Here is a 25,126-nt window from a genome sequence, read left to right as displayed (position 1 = left end):
GAAGGAAATCAGCCCTAAATTGCTTGTCCAGTGCCACTCAAATTTGGGGAGGAGCAACCTCAGGGCAAGCAGGATGCTGCAGGTCTGGGCACTCCTCACTCCTGCTAAGGATGCTGAAGAGATCCTGACTCCTGCGTTCCTTTCCCTGCTGTCGTTACAGGAAAGATTACCAGACGGATATTAAGGAAGATCGCCAAAAATGACCAAGATCTGGGGGACCTCTCCACCTTGGCAAACCCGGGCATCATAAAACATCTTTTCAACAGCAGATGTGACACTAAACAGTAGCAGCATGTCCCTGCTGAGCAGAACTGTAGCAGCAGCAGTGTCCTGATGAGCAGGTCCCTTGAGTAACTGCTGTCTGCCCTTCAGGAAGGAAACCTTCACCTGTTGAATGTACAAATGTTAGGGACGAGGGAAAGGCTGGCTCAGGAGAGGCTGCGTCTCGCTAGCGTGTCCATGCCTCGGAGGAATGTGTGCATCGTGTTCCAGATGGGCGTTGTACATCTGAGGTTCAGCCTCGTGCACAGAGGGACTCGTCCTCCTCCCTTTTCAGCACCTCGTTCTTGATTTTTAATTTTATTTTTTGGGTAGATGGTGTTAATTAACTATGTAATTTATGTGGCACCTTGTGCACAGTGGGAAGGAACTTTGGGGGTTGGAGGGGAAGTAGTGCTGGAGTTACTCAATGCAGGCAGGCGAGGGAGGGTCATCTACCGCTGCCCACACGCCAGCTAAGCTTCCTTTTCTACTCAAAGTGCCGCAAGCTGCAGGAGAACTTAGAAACACTCTCACATCATAACTGTACAGCTGAGCTTTAGTCTTGCATCCGCTGTCCAAGCCTGTTGCTAGCAGGGGTCTCCTAGCCTGAAAGGGAGCGGGGCAAGGTTCGAGGGAGCTCTGTGCTTTAAATAGGGTTTTTAGAGCACTTTGGTACCAAGATCTGCTACTCCTAACTGTGCGGTGCCAGCCAGGGCATTTTTTCCCCAATCCAGGGTCCTTTGCTGGCCATGGACATGATAGGGAGCCATGAATGGTCTGGGGGGAAGTGTCTTGGTCTGATGTGCTCCATTGTGCACTGCTGCCACCTGCTCATGGCTGAGCTGCTGGATGCTCCTTTTGGGTGCTGTCGATACCAAAGGGTGGAGGGGAAACAGAGCCATGTAGAGGCACCTTTCCCATTGCAGGCAAACCAGGCGCTGGGTTATGGCATGACATGACCACAGCGAAGAAACCAAGGCAGGCTCTGCTAGTCCTAGAGTGATGTGTTCTCATCAAGGAAAAAATGGTAGATGTTTAAAGTTAGCTTTTGTTTAAATCTGACATGGCTGTATGATGATGAGAGGAAAACCACCCAAAACCTCTAGCCCAAGAGCCTGAACATCACATGAGTACTGCCAAAGCCATTCTTCTTCAAATGAATTACTTTTAACTCCAGCCCTGGGGTTGAGCTGGGACAGGTACCTCCTTTGTAACGTCTGTATGAAAATTGCACGTGAGCTGTTTGATTTTGCACTTAAACCAAAGGAGAAATGGGCTTTAAAACTTGCTGCACCAGCTGTTTTGGCAAGTGCTAATGTACAGGCTTTACCCTTTGGCTGGGCTGGAAAGGGTAAGGCAGCTGCCTCTGAGGCTGGTTGCTCAGGGCAAGTGCTGTGGGTGCTCTGGTGGGCTGTTGTCCAAGTCCCAAGTCTCACTTCTCACTTGCTGCTCTCGCTGGTGTGGTTCGTGTCTGTGATCTCCATCCTCAGTGTATGCCAGCATCCCACCCCCTCCACGGCTCTGTACTACTGGATTGTGCCACCTCATTGACAAGAGTTCCTCCATTATCTCTCTTCCTCTGTTACTCTTTGTCTGCTATGTAATTTAAGCTGGAGACAGCTAGAATTTTATGCAAAATCAAATAAAATTTAAGGAAACAAAATGTAACAGCCTTAGAGTGTGTGCATGGGTTGTAGGTGCTTGTCTGCTGTTGAACCTGCTGTGCCATAACTGCAGTGGGCCAGGAGCCTGCACCTCAGTTTCTCCCCAGTCTCCAGCCACAACAGTCCACTCATGGAAAGCGCTATCAACCCTGCCGTGCAGGACCAGCACCAGGGAGCGTTGAGCAGCCAGGAGACCTCGGGGCTGTTGGGAGCTGCCTCAGCACCAGGCCTGGTCCTCACCCTGACACAGCAATGGACACCTGCCTCTGCTCTGCGGTCCCTGGTGTCACCTTGGGCTCAGGCCTCACCAGCAGCTCAGGGGTGGTTACAGTGCTTTCCTGCTCCTCACAGCTGCAGGTAACCTTGCGCTCTCACTGCTCTGGGTTGAGGATGCTTTCCCCTGGAGACTTGTACCTGGCACCCCTCCCACCAGCAGCTCTGTCCACTGGTTGTGCTGGGCCAGCACTGCAGACACATCTCCAACATGGTGCTGTGCAGCCTTACAGCTGGGGTGGCTTTAGCTGCCCCCAGTGTGAAGGTAGATGAAAGGGCTATGCACATGCATGCGCTTGGCCAGGGAGGAGGGAAACCCCTCCCCTTCGTCTCTAGTCGGACAGAACTGGCACAAGAGCAGCAGTCAGATTGCACATATGTTTTAATCTCTGGGTGAGGGTAATCACCACCCCCACATACAGCGAAACAGGCACCCAGGAATCACAGCATCAGTCACACTTACGGAACTGAACTCTTTCCAGGGTGAAGGATTGATGATTGAAGCACCCAGTGCCGCCGCAGCAACGTGCCTGGCAGGGTGCAAGTCTGTCAATCAGCGTGGTCCTTCTTCAGCAATTCTGGCTTTCTGCTGCTGCTCTCTGGTGTCACTGAAGGGTAGCGCTGAAGTTGCTTCACCAGGGCACTGCATCTCATGTTTCCCCTTGAACTGCTTGACTAAGGAGGAAGAGGGGCTGGAGGAAGAGGCAAAAACCCATGGGAGGGAAAGCCTGCACGTCTCTGTGACCCTCCACTGATTCATGAAGCCTGGAAGGCGACAAGTCTTGCCCTCCACCAGTGCTGGTCCCAGAGTGAAGCCCCTGGCAGCTGGGGCTGCACCCGCTCTGCCTCTCCTGCAATTCAGTCACTCCCCCCCACAAAGCTCCCAGACTCAGCCTGTTCCACATCCCAGCAGGCCCATCACTGAGGTTGGGGCTCCCTGACACTGCTCTTGGGCTGACCATGCAGCAGCAGACGACACTGCTCAGTGCACGACTTGCAGCCAGGTGCACTGGCACGAGCCCTTGGGGATTCAGGATTTATCGACACAAGGCTCTGATTCAGCATTGCGCTGGAATCTGCCTCCATCATTGAGGGGTTCTTGTGCTAATCCATGGGGATGTGTTGGCCAAAGCTGCAGGAGGCAAGGGGAGCTGATGCAGCCCTCCCCTGGGGAGGGCAGGGCCTGCCAGACACATTCTGCACTGCTGCCTGCCCTGTGGTTGGGATGAGGGTCCAGTCCAAAAAAAAAAAAAAAAACCCACCACCCCAAACCAAAAACCAAAACAAACCAGGGAGTTGGGCAAAGCAAAAGCAAGAGGCCCTTGGACAAATTAGAGCAAGGCACATGTCCCTCGTGCAGGAACGCAGAGGATGCTCAGGCAGAGGGAAAAGTAGAAATGAGGGCAGCAGGAGGACCTGAAGGAGGGGTGGAGGGGCCATAGGCATGGGGAGCTACCTCCCCTCTTTAACCTGGACAGCACTGAGGCACTTTCTGTTACTTCCACATCTACCTTTCTCCTCCCCTTCCCCCGGTTTTGGGTTTCTGTGTCTCTAGCAATAATGCAGCATCAAGGAGCATGAAACTGGGAACAGTGTCAGCGCCTGCTGGGGCATGTTCACCCTTCAGCTTTGCTGTACAGACCCCTGCCTGCAGGCTAGGTCCCTACGGTAGGAGGGCACAGCTGGGACAGGGCAGGGCACAGCAAGGGAGTTCCTTCTTCCTGCAGGAAGATCTGCAGAGGAGAGGCTGGGGCTTGAGCAGTTGTGTCCACACAGTCCCTCCTGGCAGTCCCCAACCCCTCAGACCTTGGTAAGCACACCCTACGGAGACCATTGCTGCAGCAGATCAGCTCTTCAGGCACCAGAGCGAGGTAAGCGGGATGTGGCATCGCCTCCTCACACCAAGTAAGGAGTGTCCAGCACCGCCACCCCTGCCGCTACCCCACCATCTGCGTGCTGGATGGCCTTCGTCCGCAGGAGGTGGCCGGCAGCCTCATTCATCACCATCTCCTTGCCCTGTCTGCAAAGAAAAGGGCAACTGAGCACTTGCAGAGCAGAAAGCTTATGGCATTTCTTCCATCTTGGACAATTTAATTCACCTTCTCTGCCACAGCACAGGGCAGGTAACTGGCCAGTAAAAGGGCTAATGCAGAGGTCGCAGCCTGTCCTGTGCCTGCCACTGTCGGGGCCCTTTCTCAGCTGGGCCACCTTGGGCTGACTGCTCTGCACACAGGCAGTGTCAGGTTCTGAACACTGCCACAATATGTTTGTTTCTAAAATTTATAAGCTATGGAAACAGTTCTATGGGGCCATGAGGGTTTTAAACAAAAGCAGCAGCTATTTAGGATTGAACACACCTACATTAAACCTTCAGATATTTCTGAGATCACCAGGGCTTCAGAAAAGCATGTGGCTGCATCCAGAACCTGAGAAGTGCTCCCAGAAATCAGGGATGAGACACACCAGTTCCACGTGGCCAGCATCAGCTCTGCGGTTTTTCAAAAACTTGTTTGGCAGCAGGTACAGAGCAGCAGTTCAGCATCTGAACACAGTGCTCAGCTGTGACAGGGCAGAGACTGAACAGTCATATCTGTCCCCTGTACCTCCACCTCTCCAGAGAGATCTGCCTTGCTGCTGCGCTTGGACAGCACAGAGGGGAAATGCTCCCAGCCCAGGTGCTGGCTGAGGAGGTAACCATGCCTAATGCAAGCACGTTTCTCACCTGACATAGACACCAAAAATACCAAGCTCTGAGATGCACTCAGACACTTCTAGGGGACTGTGAGCCCTCAGCAAGTAATTCATCGATGGCTGTGGTTTGATCTTATCCATCAAGATGTAGGAGGTTCTCTCAGGGCTGTCTCTGATCTTCTCCAGAACCTGCCTGAGCTCTTCACCATAGAGGTTGTTCCCTGACGACAAAACCAGCAAGTCAAGCACTTCCCAGCACAGCAGAGGCCATTGACCCCAGCCATGCAGCCTCAAACAGACCCAGCCTTTGCCTCCCCACACCCCTGAGGCCAAGGGAGCTCCCCCAGGAGCAGCACTGCCTTACTGCCATGACTAGTCCCCACAGCTACAAGTGGCTACCAGCCACCCCACCCACCTTCTATCCCTCAGCACAGGCCCAGAAGCCATCACAGAGCTACTGCTTCTCCTGGATACAGCATGAACCACGGTGAAAACCCACATGGACTCAGTCCAGCTCCTACCTCCACCTTCTCGCTGTGGCTTCAGCACAAACCGGTTGGGGTCAGCAATAGCTGTAGCAGCTATCTTGTCACCCTCTTCGCCCTGGTAGGAAAGGACAGCAACACCAAAGCATCAGGGAGGAGCAGGGGTTGAGCAGAATCAACAGGGTCCCCCAGAGACCGCAACAAAGCCCTCTTGTCTTCTTAACCAAAGAGAAACATCACGCAGGCCAAGCGCTGCACATTCATTCCTGCTCCAGCCCCACTCACACTCACCATGTCCAGGGAATAGAGTCCAGCAAACGTTGCTCTTATTCGAGCGACAGCCTCGGCACGGCCGGGCAGTAATCTCTCCAGCATCCCTGGCTGGCTCAGCTCCTGCTGGACCTTCTTGGTGCCTGCAAGCTGGGTGGCAATGTCAGGGCACTTCACTGCCCTTGATCTCTCCAGCAACAACCGTGCCTCCCAGTTCTGAGATGGAAAGAGAGCAGCCATCCCATCAAGAAAAAACAAAACAAAACACAACCCCCCACACACAACCCAACAGAAAAAAAAAGTTTTCTCCACTCTGTTCAATTATTGACATATGATTTGCCTCCTCCCTCCCTGCCTGGCAGGAACAGGGGTGGGGATGGCACTCTGGAGACAAGGAGACATTCACACATGGATTTCCCACCACTTCTGGAAACAGCACAGCCCGGTTAGCCCACTGCCTTTGCCTGTGCCCCCTCTCCAGCTTGTCCAGTGCTGCCACCTCCAGACAACAGCAAAATCTGGTCTGTATTATTATTACCTGCAGCCTAATAGTCCTAGTAGAGGACAGAAATTTATCTGTAGGTCAAGTTTAAACCCTTTAAGCAGGTGCTAATACCTGTGTTAACCCACATTGTACAGAAGCAATTCAGTGCTGCGGTAAGAGGTCACCACGAGTGGTTACTGGAGAAGAAAGCCACTCATTTTTCTTATTGCGCGAGCGCCAGGGACACCCACGTGCGCTGTGGAGTCACAGCTCCCCAGTGCCATCAGCCACACGGCACAGGACTAACCCCACCCAGGACAGGACAGGTGCCCCTGGGATCACAGGGCGTTTCAAACTTGCCGGGCACAAAAACACAGCGTGGGTGGCTTCTTGGAGCAGAGCAGTTGGTACTGACCTGCTGGTTGTAGTTCTCTGGCACATAGCCCTCTCTGTAGTACACCACCGCTACCTCCTGGCCATCCCTGGAACAGAAACCAGAAGCATTGACAGAACCAGGCCAACCCCTGCCTAAACCCGCCCCCAGCACCAGGGGAGCTGTGACAGGGTCAGGCAGACAATGCATTACAGCATTTGTCCCTTCTCCTCGGCCTCCTGAGCTGTTCTGCTCCTAGCTGGCTCTGCCAGAGAAAGCTGAGGACTGCAAGCCCCAGCTCCTCTCCACCGAGCCCCAGGCTGGTTGCCTTGTCCTGAGACAGAGGGAGCTGACACCTGGCCTCCACCCTGACTCACCAAAGTCTCAATAACTCAGGCACCCAGCCCAGCAGGGAAGTAAGAACCTAATTTTTTAGTAGTTTTGCCATCGGGAGCCAGGCCTGGGAGATTCTTTCTTCCCCAGTTCAAGACAGACAAGGAACTACTGGAATGGGTCCAGCTGAGAGCTAAAGGATAATGAAGGGATTGGAGCATCTCTCTTATGAGGAAAGGCTGAGAGAGCTGGGTCTGTTCAGCCTGGAGAAGAGAAGACCGAGAGGGGATCTCATCAATACTTATCAATATCTAAAGGGTGGATGTCTACAGGAAGGGGCCAGACTCTTCTCAGTGGTGCCCAGTGACAGGACAAGGGGCACAAACTGGAACACGGGAAGTTCCATCTGAACATGAGGAAAAACTTCTTCCCTCTGAGGGTGACCGAGCACTGGGACAGGCTGCCCAGAGAGGTTGTGGAGTCTCCTCCTCTGGAGAGATTCCAAACCCGCCTGGACACGATCCTGTGCAACCTGCTCTGGGTGATCCTGCTCTAGCAGGGGGTTGGACTGGATGATCTCCAGAGGTCCCTTCCAACCCCCACCGTTCTGTGATTCTCAAAGCTGGGAAGGAACAGGATCCTTCTCTGGTGGCAATTCAAGGCAGGACACCAACTCAACAACCTGCCCAGACACCAAAACATCCTGCCAGAGCAGGGCTGTCAGCACACCCATAGCACTGCACCCCCAAGCTTTGGCCACACAAACTGTGCGCGCGCGGTCAGGGAAAGCAGCAGGAAAACTGCTGGCAGCCAGGCAGCATGACCATAAAGGCATTCAGCGAGAGGATGCTCTGGAGGAAGTACAGTGGATACACTTTCCCCTTAACTGTCCGGCGACGACATATGTATTTGTGAATTAAACACAGCAGAGGCACCTAAGGTCAAATCATGGAAAAATCAGCCTAACTACAGAAAAAAAAAAAAAACATTGGCATGAAACCATATCTTCCTTTAAGCCTGTACAGCTCCAGGCACGTTACCCTGGAAATAGGATAAACGTCACACTTGGGAGCAACTGCCAGCATGTCCTGACCTCCACAGGGAGCGGGCAAGATGCTGAGTGCACTCAAAACCAACAGATACCGTAAGGACATGTAATGCTTCCTCCTCCAGCACTAATAACCCAGCCCAACTCCCACTGGCAGAGCATCACGTGAACAGTAAACAGGAAATGTCTTTGTGGAAGCCTCTGAAATAGCCAGGACTTTTCATAGCAGATGTATGTGGAGGAAGTAAAGATCCCACAGAGCTCTGAAAACTGCTGCTTGAAGGAGGGAAATGGTGTTTCCAGCTGTAAGGGACTGATAGGCGTATGCAAAATCTCACCACTGCAAAACCAAAATCATTTCAGCTCTAAGGGGAAGCGGCAGCAGCCTGGAGCACAGAAGAGAACTGCTGTCTCAGAAAGTCACCATTTACACTCAAAACATACCACCGGCTTTGGTTGAAAATTCTCATTTACAGCCCTGTGTGCCCAACACACAGCCAGGAACGCGCACCTTGGCTCATACTCACATATACAGCCTCTTGGCATCATCCAGAGACCCCTTTTCAAACACATCTCTGAATCGCTTCCTGATGACCCGAATATTCCTGTTAAGAGAGGAGTTGGACAGTCACCAGGCTAGGCATAGTTACTTGAGCTAGAAATCAGAGCTGGAACTGGTGGCTCCAGCAAGGAGGATCTGCAGGCTCCTTCACAAATAACCTCAGGCTTTGTACTACAGGCCAGAGGAATCCTACAGGCCAAAATAGCCTGGTTTTAGCACAAGTTCTATGTTTCCAGCCCAAAAAGTGTAGGAAGCAGAACACATAACTAAACACCCTGGATTTCTCCATACTCACCTTTCACCTCCTAAAATGTTTCTAAGGTAAGTCAATATTTTTTTTTGGTTTGTTTTTATCCCTACACAACAGATTCACCCACTGCTGGCTTCAAAGCCAAGAGCTGCAGACAGACGAGTGACTTCCTACGTGTTTTACCTCCTTCACACTCTATACAGTCTTTCCTCCACACAGCGGCAGTGTGGACTTGCTGATCTGGAGACGCAGCACGATGCACCTCCCACGGCTCCAGCACCACTCAGGGCTAGACCTTACCAAAACACCTCCTCCTCCTTTACTCCACTGCCACATTACTTACTTTGCCCAGATCTTTCACAATGGGTTTGAAGCTTTGTTAAACTTTTATGAAATACCCTGTGCCCAATCCCAAGTCAGAAAGCAAGCAGGACCCTCATTAACCCCGCTCTGCTTCTTATTGTCTTGAGAGGTGGGCCCATGCGAACCGCATGAAGTTCAACAAGGCCAAGTGCAAGGTCCTGCACGTGGGTCGGCACAATCCCAAGCACGACTATAGGCTGGGCGAGGAATGGATTGAAAGCAGCCCCAAGGAGAAGGACTTGGGGGTATTGATTGATGAGAAGCTCAACATGACCCAGCAGTGTGCGCTTGCAGCCCAGAAAGCCAACCGTGTCCTGGGCTGCATCCAAAGCAGCGTGACCAGCAGGCCGAGGGAGGTGATCCTGCCCCTCTGCTCCACTCTGGTGAGACCCCACCTGCAGTGCTGCGTCCAGCTCTGGGGGCCCCAGTACAGGAGAGACATGGAGCTGTTGGAGCGAGTCCAGAGGAGGCCACGAAGCTGATAGGAGGGCTGGAGCACCTCTCCTATGAGGACAGGCTGAGAGAGTTGGGATTGTTCAGCCTGGAGAAAAGGCGGCTCTGGGAGATCTAATTGTGGCTTACCAGTACCTGAAGGGTCCTACAGGAAAGCTGGTGAGGGACTGTTTATCAGGGAGTGTAGTGACAGGACAAGGGGTAATGGGTTCAAGCTGAAGGAGGGTCGATTTAGATTAGATGTTAGAAAGAAATTCTTTACTGTGAGGGTGGTGAGGCACCGGAACAGGTTGCCCAGAGAGGTTGTGGATGCCCCATCCCTGGCAGTGTTCAAGGCCAGGTTGGATGAGGCTTTGGGCAACGTGGTCTAGTGGAGGGTGTCCTTGCCCGTAGCAGGGGGGTTGGAACTACATGATCTTTAAGGTCCCTTCCAACCCAAACCGTTCTATGATTTTAAGAGACTTGGCCCACAAAGCTACCACTGGTGCAGCTCTGAGGACTACAGAGGCACAAAATCAGCAAGGAATCAGCCCTGGAGACCAGAGGCTTTGATGGCTGCCGGTATTTCCGGTGAAGAGCTGGTGAAAGGCTTTGGGAGGTTGGTGAGAAGATGAAGGTGGGTGCTGAGGCTAGGCAGAAGGCCACTGAAGGAACGCTGAAGAGGGCTGCATAACGGACCACAGAGATAAGTCCAAGATAAAGGCTGCCGTGTTACATACCAAGACATACACTCTCACAGTCCCAGAAACTATAAAGTGTTCTGATTTTATCCTTGAGTAGGTGACAAAGTAAAAAGCAAACGGATTCTGCACACCTCCATCTTTCCCTGGCCTGCTCCTACACTCCCGCTGCCACACCATGCCTGCTGGAGAGCCTGGAGACGCCCCACAAACTACCTTGAGGGAAAACACCATGACCTGGCAGCAGTTCACTCTGCTTCCCTTTTCCAAAACTGTACCATCTCCTTCCCTTCCCATACCAGGAAATTCAACCTTTACCTGTTCCAAAGCTCATTTTCTACACATCGCTGATCAAAAATGTTCCTCTGGACTTCCTCCACCAGAAACATCACCACAGCACTGGAAGAGATACCAAGGACATTATTACACCCAGAAACACCCCACATGCACCCAGGATCACCAACTTTTGACCTCTGTGATTCAGGCTTCCTGCACTGCTCCTGCTCGTTTTCTCCAGTGGTTCTAAGGGTCAGCATGCGAACACAGAGTAGTACTGATCCTATGTAATTACCAAACCAGTGTGGGGCATAAGCACAAGGGCAGGAGGAAAAGCGAGCTCTGTGCAGGGTAATTCCTCCAGGGTCCCTCTGCACGTCTCTGCCTTTGCGACGCAGCAGCCTTGTGTGCCAAAACAACTGCGTTGCTCTTCCCAGGGTGTCACAGGCTTTGAGAGCAGCTTGTCTAGCAAATGGGCACCTTTCAGAAAGCATGATTTGAAAACCAAACGTGCATCCCCAGGGGAGACAAGATAACTCAGGCTCCAGCACCCCCTCTCTCCTTACCTTTGAGAGCCGTAGAGCTCCCAGGCTTTCGCAATACCCAAGGCAAGCCCTTTTGATGGGTTGTTGGGCAGGAGGCGTGATGCCTCCTCAGACTTTCCCAGCACTTTCAACACCCGCCTGTGGGACAAAAAAAAACCCCCAAAAGTTGAAAATGCCATGACAGCCCCCGACTGGACCTAAGGAACAGGAGTTTGGAGAACACACAAAGACACAGAGTGCAGCAGGCCATGCGGTACAGCTGCTGCAACTTACCTGTGAACCGCCACAGTGCGGGAGGTGAGGCCTCCGAAGCTGGCAGCAATGGTGTTTATTTCTATCTGCTTCAGAGCTGGTTTCCCATCCACCCCACAGTCAAACATGTAATCAGAGCGGTTTATGCCTAAAAACACAGACTGAAACAGAGGGGAGGTGAAGTGGGTTCTCCTGTTGCCTTTAACTGCAAATCCCTTTGATGACCTCGCTTCAAAATCCTCCTGGGGCAGATCCCATCACCTTCATTTTGAAAAAAACCTCTGCAAGATGTGTCCGTGGGTGCTTTGGCCCTTGCTCAGGGCCCACAGCACTCCTCAGTACTCCAGAGGAGTTAACAACACTCGCGAGAGTAAAAGAGCTTCTGCAGGGACAGCCTGTCTGGCACAGGTCCCGACACAGCACACATCTTTGCACTCTCCCGAGGGTCCCAGAGGACAAAGATAAACCATATTAAATCCTCCCACACAAGGCCTGCTTCCAGCAACACTAACCAAAGGGCACGACTGTCAAACAGGGCAAGGTCCTGAGCTCACAGGCTGGAACCATGACATCGTAGTGTAGGGAACAACCAGCCTGACTACGGGACAGTTCAAAGCCCACAGCAGCAAGCTTGCAGACAGAGACCAGGCAATCCCACCTCAATGCAGAGGGGCACAGCTGCTGACCACCTGAGGTACCTGAGCCAAGCCTTCCTCCAAAACTTGCTTGTGGATTCTGAAGAGTTGAGCTGTGAAGTCGTCTACCTGGATGGTGCTAGAGGGAAGGAAAGACCAGGTCAGTCCCCCTACACTGCCACTGAGAAACAAGAAAATTAATTCCTCTCCAGAAAAAAACCTTACCAGGGACATCTTCTAGCACAAATGGCAGGGCTCTGGCTAGACTAAGTCCTACAGCACTGTTAGGCATCTCACCATGCATGCATTTTTCATCAAGGGCCACAGTGCACAACCATAATGCAAATCCAGTTTGTGCAGCACAGCTACTCTACAAAAAAGCACCACTGTGCCAAGGTGCCTTTCGTTTGCAGGGCAGAGAGACAGCACAAGCAAAAGCAAAGAAATGCAGCAGAACTCTGCAGATACAGGAAAGAAATCAGAAGTCTCTCTGTGCCTGCACACACAATTCATAGAAGAAGCTTCACAAGCTTCATCAAATTCCCCATCCTGTTGGGCTCCAAATCCCACACACAGTGGTGCCAAGTGCTTCAGCAGCCCTGCTACAGTAGGTCTGGCTTTTCTTCAGGGTCCCAAATCCCTGAGCCAGTTGTGAGCAGCACCCCCAAGGAGCTGCCCTGAGACACTTCGCAGGAGGTGGCACAGGGTAGGTGCCCAAGTGCACACAAGCCCCAGGCGCTGCATTCCTTAACCACAGGTACAAACATGCCCCCACAAGCTCTGGGTGCAGCCAGCTCTGGAACAGGCACAAGCATTAAAACAGCTCTGAGGGGTGAGGCTTTAGAAAAACAAGAACAATGCCGGACAAGTCTCCTTTGCTCTGTCCTGGTGCCCAAGAGCCATCAGGACCTGTACAGACAGGTAGTACAGAACGGGCAGCAGGAAGAGAAATGAGTTTTGAGAACCATCAGCCCTACAGATTGTGGGGCCCACACTCAGGGACGGTCACCCCAGCACAGGACAACTTGCACAGATGAATGCAGCAGAGCTCATGAGCCAGAGCTGCCCAGTCCTCCAGCACCCAAAGTTTGCAGGTCACCTCCCCAGCACAGCTGGGAAAGCAGGGGACACGGGGTGACTGATCCGAGGTAGGTGCGGGGGAAGGAACAAACACCTTCTCTTCATAACTGCAGGTAGGCAGCAGAGCTGGTGGTTATTGGATAGCCACAGGCAGATGCAAAACAAGACCAAAACAGATTACTACATCTAGGACTCAAAGAAGCCTCCAGCAATTTAAATTTAAGGCCCAGGGGCCAATGAGCTCACAAGTAAGAATTCACAAGCTTGAAACACTGGCAAAATTGAAGATCATTGCATGGAGGGAACTCTTGGCCAGATGTCCCATCTTCTGAGGCCCAAGGAGACCTCAAAACACAGAGACCTGATGGAAATTAGTCTTAGGACAAATAATGCAGCAAAGGAGACAATTCCTGCAGAGGACAGGAGTGCCCACCTCGGCTTGACAGACACGAATGGCTGGAAGGTAGGAATGCCTGAAGGGTGATAAATAGTTTGCATTGAAAATATTTTATTAAAATGCAACGTGCAAGAAAGTTACCTGGCCAGAGTATGCTCCAGGAATTCTTTGTTTTGGCTAATAGCATCCACCAGCAGATTAAAGTCTTGCTGAACAGCATAGGCTTGTTCAAACAGGGCACTTGGTACTGCGGACGGGAGCAGGGTAAAGGGAGCGTAGTTTACCACCTGCAAACAAGAATGCGGCAGCAGAAAAAGTCAGGTCTTGACAGAAGGGTTCACAGGGCTGGAAACCCACCCTGGACTACGCAGTTTAAGTGGGGCCAAAGAGGCACATCCTCTGCTTGGCTGAGGGCTCAAGCCATCCCCAAGCCCTCTTGGTGCACCCTGGTCAGACACACAGCCTTGTTCCTGCTCAACCCTGACTTTTGAGGGCTTTGCTTTCTGAGCTGTCCACAGGGCACTATGGAGGTGGGAGCAGCTGCTCCAGAGCTCCAGCTAGGCTGAGTGCTTCCCTCTGAAGGATGCTCTGTTTCCACCTTAAATGGAGAGCGCTGTCTCTAAAATGCCTCCATTTCAGAGAAAAGGTGAATTTGCCAGTCCTGTGTTTTGGCCATCACTTCCTTTGATCCCTGCTTAATGAGTCCCAGGGGTGACTCCGGACCCCTGGCTTACCCCACAGCTCAGGCACAGAGCCACCCTCAAAGCCCAAATATTACATCAGAGAGAAGTTCCCAATTCGCTCTGATTTTTACAAGACCCAAGGGACATTGGCAGTGCGTTTGGCCTCTCCTCCCAGGCTCTCTCTTCCTTTGAGGTTCCCTCAGAGCCCTGACCTGACCATGAGGTTGGCATCAACAAGCAGCCCCCATGGTGCAGACCTCCCTCCTCGCAGCTCTGCCAGCTCCGTGCACAGCTGCCTGCTTGCCCCCAGGCTCCCCACAGACCTGTCCTCAGTGGTGTCCCACCCCTCTCACCCAGGGGTACTTCTTCCTGAGACACTCACAGCATCCCCCTCCAACACACTGAGCTCCCCATCTGCATCCCAAGCCCAGCAGCTGCCAGAAATTCACCAGAGGGAATCCCACACATCTCCTATGCCCATCCCCTCATCCCAGGCACGGAGCAAAGGCTGAGTTGTAGCTAGGAGCAGCCCAAAACCAGAGGTCCCTCTGAGAGACACCTCCTCTGGTTCAGAGGATCACATGTGCAGTGCGAGGCTGGGAGAGCGATGAACTCCCACCAGCACATACACGCAAGGCTCCTGGCAATTTCCCAAACCTTGCCAGATCTATTCCTCCCCTTGGAAAAGGGGACCTGTTATCACTGGGCTGTCTCTCAGAGTCATGCACTCATCAGAGGGACGGGGTGTGAGTTCTAGCCCCCAGGCCGGTGGTGCTTCAGCCAGGCAGCTGGGTGCTCCCTGCAAAACACTGCTCATTGACCAGGGCTCAGCAAACCCAGGGATGGCAGCCAGCTCCTCCCCATGCTCCTCTGGCTTTGCTGACTCACACCTTGGCCAGGACAGAACGTGTCCCGTGACTCTGCTCAGCACTTACATCCGAGGCATTGGGCTCCCCTTCAGTCCGCATCAGCACGCCTTCCAGAAGCGCCGCATCCACGGCCACCGTCACTGCCTCCTGGATGGCCGGCTTGTTTCGCAGGACATCTTCCCACGGCGCAGCCATGGCCAGCACTGAGGAGGCAGAGCAGAAGTCACCACCCGGCCCCCAGAGCCTCCCCGGCTTTCCCGACACACGGCCTGGCCTTTGCCCACTCAGCGGGGAAGGTGGTGGGGCAGCCCGGGAGGGCCCGGGGCACCTCAGAGCCCAGCACCATCCCCGCTGCCCAGCTCAGGCACCGCGGTGGCGGCTGCGCCCAGGCCCCACGCCGGATGGAGGCACCTCCACACCCCCCGCCGAGCCCGTGGCCTGTCCCGGCCAGGCAGGGCCGAGCCCCCAGGCCGAGCCGGCGCCGCGGCTCGCCTCAGAGAGGCCCGTGCGGGACCCTCGCGGCGCTGCAGGGCACCGGCCAGCGCAGGGCAGGGCAGGGCAGGGCAGGGCAGGGCAGGGCAGGGCCGGGCCGGGCCACCCCTCCGCCAGCACCGCCCGGCCCGCCCTGGGGCAGCCAGGGCCCGGCCCAGCAGCGAACCCGTCCGGCGGGGAACGAACCCGAACCCCAGAACGAACACGATCCCCGACCCCGGAGGTGACCCGCCGCCCTTACCTGCTCCCGGCCGCTACGGCACGCCCCGCCCACCACTAGGCGATTGGACAGACCTCCCACCCTCGCCCCGCCCCGGACACGGATTGGCAGCACAACAGACCTATCAGCGCGGGGAAACGACGGCACCGCTTGCCAATTCGGCTGACCGGGGGCGGGGGGAAGGAGCTGCGGGAAGAGGTGAGAGCGCGCATGCGTGCTGGGAGCAAGGGGGCGTGGTACCCCGGCGTGGGGGCGCGTCACGGGGACGTGTGACGTCATGCTGTGATGTCAGGCGCGCGGGCGCAGCGCTGGCGGAGGCTGGGGGAGGTGGGTACTGGGGGTGCTCGTCCGCAGCGGGGGGCTCAAGCTAATGAGACCCCTCCTCCGCTTCCAGGGGCGGTGCTGCTCGGTGCTAACCTGCGGAGAGAAGAGTTCAGAGCCCCTCCGAGTCATGACAACGTCATCCCCCGCAGAAGGGACACAGCACCTATGCACTGTGCAGGCTCCAGGAGAGCTTTGGCGGGGGTGTCCAGGGTGCTGCCCGGTGTGCGGCTGTCTGTGGGCCCCCTGGGAAAGGACCACCCCTGAGGAGTGGAGCAGGGCTTCCCCCCGCAGTGGTGGTGTAGGTGCTACGTCCCGGCGCAGCTCAGGACTTGGCGCTGGGTTGGTTGCTCCTGCTGGACAGCAAGGGCTGTGTGCCGTCACTGCGGTCACAAAGGTGAGGTGGGCACCTTGCCTACGCCCACGGCCTGAGGAACAGGTGGGGGCTTGCTAGGGACGTTCTCCAGAATGGATCCATTGCCAGCAAATATGTAAATGCTGAGCACATTTCCCTGCGGGGTCCCTGCCTGCTGTGAGGGCATTGATCCTCCCACCGGTGTGGACCTGAGGATCAGCATCCTCACAGGCAGGGCAGTGGGAGAGAGGCCCAGGACCCTGTGACTCGACTGTGGTGCTGCTGCTTGACAAGGGTCCAAGCAGTGACAACCATCTCCTGCTGCTGCTGAATCAATCACAAAATACCTGGTGGCACCCACAAGAGATTTCTCTGAAAGCTGTTGTGTCTCCAGGATTAGGCCAACGTCTGAAGGCTTTAGGTCATCAGGGGCTTGCTGATGTGAGGCTGCTGTGAGCCAAAGGCAATGGAAAACATCTTCATGTTGACTCATTGGCACTTTCTCAGGTGCTGGAGCTCATCTGTTGCCTTCGCGGGAGCCGAAATTCGCCCTTTGCAGGCAGGGGAAGACAGAGGTGCTGCAAGCCTGGCTTTGGAAATTAAAGAACCCAAAATGAACCGATACTGGAAACATCTTCGTGTTTCTACCCAACACATTTCCATTTCTTCAACTTCTTCATCGCCCACATCCCTTTGCTGCACTGCACTGACAGAACCTGGGAAAGGGGGTGGCTGGGGGTACCTCGATGCAGCCCAGCCCATTGGTAGCCCCCATTGCAGATGTCCCCCGCTTGTTCCCCGAGAGGCTGTTGAGTGCACCCGGGTGTTCCCAGGGAGACATCCCCAGCCGTGTGCCGTGCCGCGGTAGGGAGGCGCTCCCGGCTCCTCGGCAGTCCCTGGGATGCCCTGCGGCGTAATGCAAGCTGATATTTTTCTCCCACTCTAGATGCGTATTTACGCTCACTTTGTCTCGGTTCATCAGGAGATAGGGTTGCTCTCTGCTCTCATTTCGGACGGATCCGAGGCTGGGGGCTGTTCTGTGCCTCCTCAGTCGAGTACATCTGGTAAATCTCAGATTTCAGAGCAGTTTCATATACTTGCAGGCCATTCATTTCCCAGCAATAGGGCTCGAAACGGCACTGTGACAAATCAAGAGGGTTATTTCTGCAGGAGCATGTCTTTATTAGGAACAGATAAAATGTGTTTGTGTGTAAACAAATCCAAACCAAACCAGGTCCTTCCTACTATTTAAACAAACAGTACTATATAAACAAATTCACAAAGGAACTGACTCACTCTGCCCTTACAAAAAGTGTACCAAAATGAAACAACTCTAACACGTTTGCCAGTAAGGTACCATCAACACAACAGCGTAACTAGAAAAAAGATATATTGTCGTCACAAGGCAATCATTTGTGTACCTACTGGAGTACTATAATTACTTAAGCATTTTTGCAGCACAGTTACGATATAACCATGAGGCTCCAATGAAAGCAGCGGGGCTGGTCTTGGTTTGTGACCTGCGTTCTGAACGTTTCAAATCGTCGATGGCTGGTGAAGGGAGGGTTGTGTGACACTTGTGTGCAGCCAGGAGAACAACAGCTGAACACCAGCCTCGGATCTGCATCTTTATTTGGACTTAATTTTTCACTAATGCAGCTTTGGGAGCAGAACGAGTAAATCCACTTACGATGCTCAGATCCTGCAATCACAAAACCGGGAATGGGAATTTGTGAATTATTTCATTGACTCTAGTGTGCTGCCCGCAGATACTAATTTCTTCTGTCTGCTCTACCACCGGGGATTAGCTCGGACATTTCCTCACGTCAGGGAATGAGAGAGGGAAGGGGCTGGTCTCTATCCCAGCCTCCTGCTCACAGTGAGACCGTCCCTAGGATGAGATCAGAGTGGCTCTGGCTTTACTTAGCCAAGGCTTGAAAACGTCCCACGATGGAGACCTCCCAATCTCCTTGTGACCTGTCCCAGGGCTGTAAGGTGCCTCGCTGGACCGCCTGGGAGGAAGACGGCATCCTTTCCTCACTTGGCCACTGACTTGCTGGTGACTTGGGGCAAGTGACTTTATCCTTTGCCTCGGTTTCCCATCTACCCTAAGAGCCCTTCGCCCTGGAGCCTGGCTGTGTAGGAGAGTCCCTGACCCATCCAACCTGCAGAGAGGCTGCGGGTGGATTAAGGCTATGTATATATATATATACATACACACGCATATATTAACCTAGAGAGTGACAGCTGAGGAGGGTGCCAGGCTCGCACACGCATGCTGCGCTCACATGTGTGCTGCTCACGCCCTCACCCATGCCTGCACCCTGGGGCAGCAAGGGAAAGCCCCAGGCAGGGGGACTGGCCGTGGGACGCGTTCAGAGGGGGGTGCAAAGGCAGCCTCCCAGCCTGGGACACGCCTGCCCGTGCTGGAGGGGTTTCTCCAGCGAGCACTGGGCAATGCTTGTTGTTATGCTCGGTCGCCATCCATAGATCATCACTGGTGGTCAGGCCAAGCCGAGAGACAGCCGACTCTTCATCCTATTACCAGTGCCAGGAGTTGTCCAGGTCATTGCAAGCCTCTTAGCTCTGCTTTTAGAGATTTCTCTCTGAAATAAAGCTCTGTGATTTTAGCACCCACCTTGTCTCTTTTCTGGACTCAGGAGTCCTACTCTTTCCTCTCTGCCATCCCTTTGATCGGTAACTGTGGATTCACACCTTAATTAATACAGATCCAGGCTGTAAATTTGGAAGTGGACTGGTAGATCCAGTCTTGTCTCACCGGAAAACAGCCCCGCACCGGGAGCCTGCTTAGACCCCCCGCTGGGCAAGGTTTGTTTGCTCGTGTGTTGGCGAGGGGTGGAAGTGAGGAAAAAAGTCCAAGAGTTTTAATGACGATGTAGAAAGACAGAGTTTACTCAAACAGAAGCATTTCCCCCCTCCATCCTCAGTCCTGGCAGGGTCCTGAGTCCCCTCTCCTCTCCATTTTCTCTGAGTCTCTGAGAAAGAGCATAAAAAGCTTGAATTTCTAAGCAAAACATTGCAAAAAATGCTCCGGTTTCATTGCAGGTAAGTTGGAAAAAGGTCCTGCCCTGTCCTCGGGAGCTCCCAGAACAAATGCACCCTGCTCTGACTGGGAAAACTCTTTTTATAGAGAGCTCTGGCTTGCCTTTTCTTTCTCTTTTCCAAATTCAGTCTGGAGAATGAGATCTTTTCCAAGTAATCCAGTAGCCCGGGGAGAATTTGTGCATGCAAATAGCCCATAATCTCTGCTACATGCATAAGAGAGCTGCGATGCAGCTCAGAGAAGGTTAAATGATAAAAAAATATGGCAGACATGGTAAGTATTTGGCATGTTACATGCAACAAAAGATGAACAACAGCAACTGGGACATTATCTTTATTTGCTAAAAATAGAGTCCTGCAAAGTTTAAAGAAAAGCACTTTATACTTGTAAACCTCTCCTGTGGCTGTTAAAGAGCCTTCAAAGATGGGCTTTGTGGCTTTGGGATGTCACGTCCCCTTTCAAAGGCTGCCCAGGGCTCAGACAATTGAAACTCAATACAACATCAGCCACGACAGGGGGGAATAAATAGTTCTGACAAGACCCTGCTTTTCTCACTCATCAGCGCCTGACGCAGGAACGGGAGCTTTGCGGCAGGTACGTCCCCACGCAGCCGCATCCCGCACCCGGGATGCCCACGGCCCCCCGGCCACGCAGGGCAGAGGCAGCCCAGCACCAAGGGCACTGGCAGAGCCACCAGAAAATGAGCAGATCGTTTGCCCACGACGCTGCTGAGTTATGCGTGGGCATTTGATACACTGCAGCTGATGGGCCGGTTGCAGAGCTGGGTGCCTGGCTGCCCGTCCGCGCCTTCAAAGAATCGCTCATCAACCGCACGCGGGCACGCTCGCTTTCCCTGGTACCCTATAGTGGGGGCCAAAAAAATAAATCCCCCAATTCTCCTTTGCTCTTCCAGCTGCAAAGAAACCAACTTAGCCAAGTCTGAGGTTTGGCCAACTCTGTGGTATCTCAGGATATTTGTGCATTAATGCAGAAACTCGTTTTTGCAATAGAATAGTACCAAAGCCATTAACTTGACCCCACGAGCGGAGGGGATGATGTGATGTTTGGAACCAGCCAAATACAGACAGAACAATGAGGCTATTTTCGTGGAAGAGAGTTCAGAGGGCTCCCTGGGGAGCCGAACCTCTCGCTGGCCCATCATGCACAAGAAAAACAAGGCAGAGCTCTTGCACCCTGGCTTCTCTGTCGTATAAATACCAGCTACAGCCAGGGCATGAAAGAAATCTATTGTCTCTAAGGCCACATTTCGATGCAAAATGCTCTGGTAAGGCCAGCAATCTTAAACCCCCCACACGTGTGCCTATTGTTTGAAGTGCAGAACAATTGAAGGGTGCTCTCATGGGCTAAAGATAGCAAAGCAGCTGGTGCTGTCCTTTTCCCTGTAACTGAGAATAAAACAATGCCCAAGTATTGTCTGCATTGCTGGAGCGATGACATTGGACTCTCTGCCAAGAGAGCATCTAAAAGATCAATGAAACGCGGGTTATTTATAAACGGGTAGTGTCATTTCTTCCCCAAAGTAATTTCACTTCCTTAGCTTTTCCACCAGGCCTTTCTGTGCCGTGAAGTGGCCGTGGAGCGAGGTATAAATAGCACCGAGCCAGGCTGCGAGGCAGCGGGACCGGCTGGTGGAAAACGAAGCTGCCGTGCTGAACCTGCGTGTGGCTGCACCTTCGCTTCCCCAAGCTGTGCTCAAGGTTCTGCAGCACCGAGGTGGGGACCAGCCATGGATGCTGATCCCCTTCTGCTGTGGGGAAGCAGATCCCTGCAGGTCTGGACCCAGCAGCTGCCACACTGGTTGTGCACGGACCCGGCAGCTGGTCCCTCGGGGCCAGAGTCCCACCAACACCAGGACTTGCTTCCTAGGGGGAGCTTTTCGGGAGGTTTATTTCACCCATTGGCTTACAAACAGGCTGTAGCATGGGCTGCGTGTGTGTCTCCAGCTCAGCTGCTGTGCTGAGATGCTCAAGGTAACCCTTGAGCCCAAACGCCATGGGACAGAGCCTTGCTTAGGGACAGGGGACATCTTGTAGGGACAAGCTGCTGTCTGCAAGGTGGCATCCCACCAGGGCGTATCCAGACTAGAGACTGGAAACCCGGAATTGCTGCAGTTTGGAGAAAAAAAAGCCCATCTTGTCTGATCAGCCATAGTGAGGTGAGAAGGTTTCCTGTTGTAACGTGAGGATGTGCAGGAATATTGCTCCCTCCTAGGTGACAGCCAGCCTTGAGAAAGGTCCAAGCCTACCAGATCCCATGAAGAACTCCCACATCTGTTGCCACTCCATCTTGAACAATTGTCCCTTGTCATGAGATAGACTGAGCTGGATCTAGTGTGAGGCTTGATGACCAAGCGCAGAGGGGAGGACAAGCTGAGCAGTGTCTGAACTTGCAGTGAGCAGAAGGCTACATCAATGGACCAGGAGAGCAGAGCCATGGCCGCCACCAGGCCAAGGGAACAACTGCTACATCCAAGCAGCAGATCCCAGCCCAGAGTGGCCACTTCCATCAGCTTATCTCCTCAACATGGCCCTAGTCCAGGTTCCCATGGAGCAAAGGAGAAGGTGCGTGAGGTGCGTGAGGAGTGGAGAGAGCAGGGGACTATGATGGGGTCATCCAGGGGACCAATGCTCTGCAAGTGGCTGGTTGTGTGGGCTCAGTGTGTGTGCAGGACACTACCCAAACTCATGCTCCCGGATCTCAAAGCAGATGAAAACTGATGCAAAACCAGAACAGCCAGGGCACTGCGGGGGCAGATGCTGCATGGGGACTGGCAGAACCGCGTCCCGGCTCTGGTTCTGCCCCGGTACTGTGCCTTCCTTGCAGCCTCCAAGGCAACTCTCAGCCATGATTTCCAACAGCTGCTGTGTGCCAGGGTCTGTCCCAGCAGGCCAGCTGTAATTAAGGTGCTATTAAGTATTCAAATGAACAGGGCAAGATTCTCTTTTGTCTCATTGTTTAAAAGTGTACTGCCAAAACCTCAAGCATCTTCACTGAAGGCTCACACATTCCTGTAATTTTCGCAGTGTTCAGTACAACCTTCATTCCTAAACAGATGCTTTACAGTGGCAACCCCAGAAAAAAAACCCTCAAACCTCAAAGCTGGTAAATTCAAAGTGAACAAATAAAACCTCTCCAATTTTCCCAGTCTCCAGGTGATCTTACTGTCTCCATGCCTGCGTGTGATCTTCCCAGCCCCTTGCTTGCTAAATCTGGACACTAATTTCTCACATCATGTCTCTTCCAGGTACTTTCTCAATCCTGATACTCATTTCGGAGACTTCCTGCGTGCAGTGTAAGCACGGTGCCTGGAGGCTTAGCCACCAGCCTGCCTATGCTGCCCAAGCCTCGTGCCATGGCAAGGTGTGTACCACTGCACCAAGGCACTCAGCAGCTTCGTGCGCGTCCATGAAGGGTTATAGAGGCAGGACTTCACCCCTGGCCAAAGGACAGCTGGCTCAGGACAGGGGGACCAGCACTGTCCCGGGGGTGGGACATCCAGGCAGCAGGACACTCGTGCTGGGAAGTGCCCAGGGAGCTCTGAGATGAGGGGATCCAGTGGCAACCCCATCACAAGCCCTGCAGGAGCATCTGCCCTTTGGGGTCCCTGCAGCACATCGCTGCTGCACCCTTCTCCTGCTGATGTGGAGGGGTGCATGGAAAGCTGTGCTGTGCTGGTGGCGGCCGTCTCACCCTGGTGGGACGGGGCTGTGGGGATTTAGGGGGTTGCTTTGGAGGGAGCCTTGCACGGCCAGGCTGAGCCAGAGGGACGCTGTCAGACGTCACAGCGCTGGCCTGTCACCTCTCCCTGTCTCGTTGTAAGCAGGCATTCTCGCTCGATGGAAATATGCCTGAAATAGCCCCTCCGCAGATTGTCTTTATCTAATCAGTCGCCTTCGCACTCCCCTCCAGTGCATTTCAGGGAGCTGATAGCGGTGATATGTTAAGTGTGGAAACCTCTAGCGAACTGCCTGACACATTGAGTAATTCTCCTTCCTGCCACTTATCAGAGCCTGCTAATGGGAAACATTCCTCCTGGGGGTTGGGGAGCAGCTGGGGGATTTCTCCAGAGAGGATGGCTGAGCCCCTGGCACCCTCCTGGCTCTCCGGGGCTGGGTGGGAGCTGATCTGACCACAAAATGCTCATCGAGGGGGTAGCTCCGCAATCTGGTGCTGGTGGTGTCCTGTCCCATGGGGAGAGGCTTGTCCAGCCCTTGGGGGCACAGCTGAGAAGCCCCAGCCTCTTTCCAAGCACAAAGCTACGGGGTGGGGGGAAGAGTGGGAGATGCTCCCACTGCTGAGGATGGTCGTGCAGGGCTGATGGGACATTTGGGCAGACTGTTCGCTTTGGGCAATAGCCACCTAAAGCCAACTCCCCTCTGCTCAGGCTAAAGCTATGGGCTCCTCGTAGTGCCCTTGGGGTTTCGTGGGAGGTCCATAGGAGCCCTCTGCAGCCACTGCCCCGCTGAGGATGCCCCATCACACCTGTCCGAGCAGGGCACAGCTAAGGCCTTGCCAGCAATATGAGGATGAGCTTCCTACCGCCCTGAAAACCACATCACAAACGCCAGTGCCAAAAATTCCCGAACGCAGCGGAAGTGTACTTCAGCAGCTGCTGGAGCGACCATTCCACATTTCCCCTTCTACAGATCTGCTCAGCCTTTGATGGATCCTGCTGGAACCTCTTCAAAGAGGGAGAGAAACTAGGGCAAACAGAAGGAACTGCAGAAGGAATCTCCGAAAATAAAATCGCTTTAAAGATAAGGCAGGGGAGGGGGTGAGCAGGGCGTGGGGCGAGTACATGCCCTGAGAAGAATGTGTGAGGCTGGGCCAGCTGGTAGATCTGGGCCGAAAGCTCGGCCCACTGCTGGGACACTCGTGGCAAAGGTGCTTGGCACTGGACCCACCAAAGGCGTCGGGTCCCTCCAGCGTGTGGGTGGAAACCTGACTCCGAGCCCAGGACAGGGAGGCAGAAGACCACCAGGGTAACCTCAGAGGGACCTGTGGTCCACCAGCGCCCGTGGCTCTTCAGGACACTGAAACTCTGCCATCTCAGCAAGGTTGAGCACCTCTGTCACACCACGGTCAAGAGGAATCTCAGGACTGGTGTCCCCCTGATGATCTCCCCAGAAGAATTGCAGTAGACGCATCCACAGAGTCCAGCTCCGCACCAGCTGCCGCCAAATCCTGATAAGGACCTGAGCTTCTGAACAACAGCCTGGTGAGACAGTGCCCACATGGGACATGGAGATGGGGGCTTCCTGATGTGCTCAAAGTCTCCTTTTTCATGCTACAGGCTCCCCTCCATGGGAGCATTTTAATTCATGAGGAGGACTGGCACCATGCAAAGTCTTTATGTTACACCGCGCAGCCAGTGAAGGCAATATCAACTCGTCCCTGAGCCCAGCCATCCTCTCTGCTGGGGCTGAAACCACAGGGAGGAGGTCTGGAGTCTTCCTCCATTCCATGAATCTCCCAGACTTCACTCCAAAGCAGGGTGGGAAGGCAGAAGACCAGCCTATCAGGGGGGTGTAGGGGAGACAGCACTGGGAACCCAGACTCGCGGGGTGTAGCAGCAAACCATGCCTGTGTGCTGGATGGAAGGACTGACCGCTGCTGGGGCTTCAGCAGAACCCCCCCCCAGTGCCTGGCTTAGGTTCAGGGCAGGTTCTGGGGCTGCAAAAATCTCTCTGCAATCTGGGCTGCGTGCCCAGGCTGAAGCCGCATGC

General features: G+C 53.8%; 2 protein-coding genes across 6 annotated transcripts in view; one reads left to right on the top strand and one right to left on the bottom strand.

Moving 5' to 3' along the window:
- The window catches only part of ACSS2 (acyl-CoA synthetase short chain family member 2), a 33,304-nt gene extending 31,380 nt beyond the window's left edge, over window positions 1-1,924 (top strand). For all 3 annotated transcript variants that reach the window (XM_054845085.1, XM_054845086.1, XM_054845084.1), the window contains one exon: window positions 161-1,924. In XM_054845085.1, the coding sequence (XP_054701060.1) occupies window positions 161-288 (128 nt within the window). In that variant the 3' untranslated portion in view covers window positions 289-1,924. The remainder of the gene's footprint in view (window positions 1-160) is intronic.
- A 638-nt stretch (window positions 1,925-2,562) lies between these two features.
- On the bottom strand, window positions 2,563-15,782 carry GSS (glutathione synthetase). Of its 3 annotated transcripts, none has more exons than XM_054845089.1 (13): window positions 15,761-15,782; window positions 14,994-15,130; window positions 13,517-13,662; window positions 11,962-12,037; window positions 11,285-11,424; window positions 11,033-11,149; window positions 10,509-10,589; window positions 8,410-8,487; window positions 6,544-6,610; window positions 5,666-5,860; window positions 5,411-5,492; window positions 4,921-5,110; window positions 2,563-4,218 (listed from the first exon to the last, which is right to left on the bottom strand). In XM_054845089.1, exons 2-13 carry the CDS (start codon window positions 15,120-15,122, stop codon window positions 4,095-4,097), a joined length of 1,425 nt encoding a protein of 474 aa, XP_054701064.1. In that variant the 5' UTR covers window positions 15,123-15,130; window positions 15,761-15,782; the 3' UTR covers window positions 2,563-4,094. The 3 variants fall into 3 exon arrangements, with proteins under 3 accessions (XP_054701064.1, XP_054701062.1, XP_054701063.1); XM_054845087.1 differs by lacking the exon at window positions 15,761-15,782 and adding an exon at window positions 15,661-15,706; XM_054845088.1 differs by lacking the exon at window positions 15,761-15,782 and adding an exon at window positions 15,606-15,627.
- Between the last annotated feature and the right edge of the window lie 9,344 nt (window positions 15,783-25,126).

This window comes from Grus americana, chromosome 17, assembly GCF_028858705.1.
Source record: "Grus americana isolate bGruAme1 chromosome 17, bGruAme1.mat, whole genome shotgun sequence".
In the NCBI taxonomy this organism is placed as follows: domain Eukaryota; kingdom Metazoa; phylum Chordata; class Aves; order Gruiformes; family Gruidae; genus Grus; species Grus americana.
This window is presented reverse-complemented; position numbering and strand designations above follow the sequence as displayed.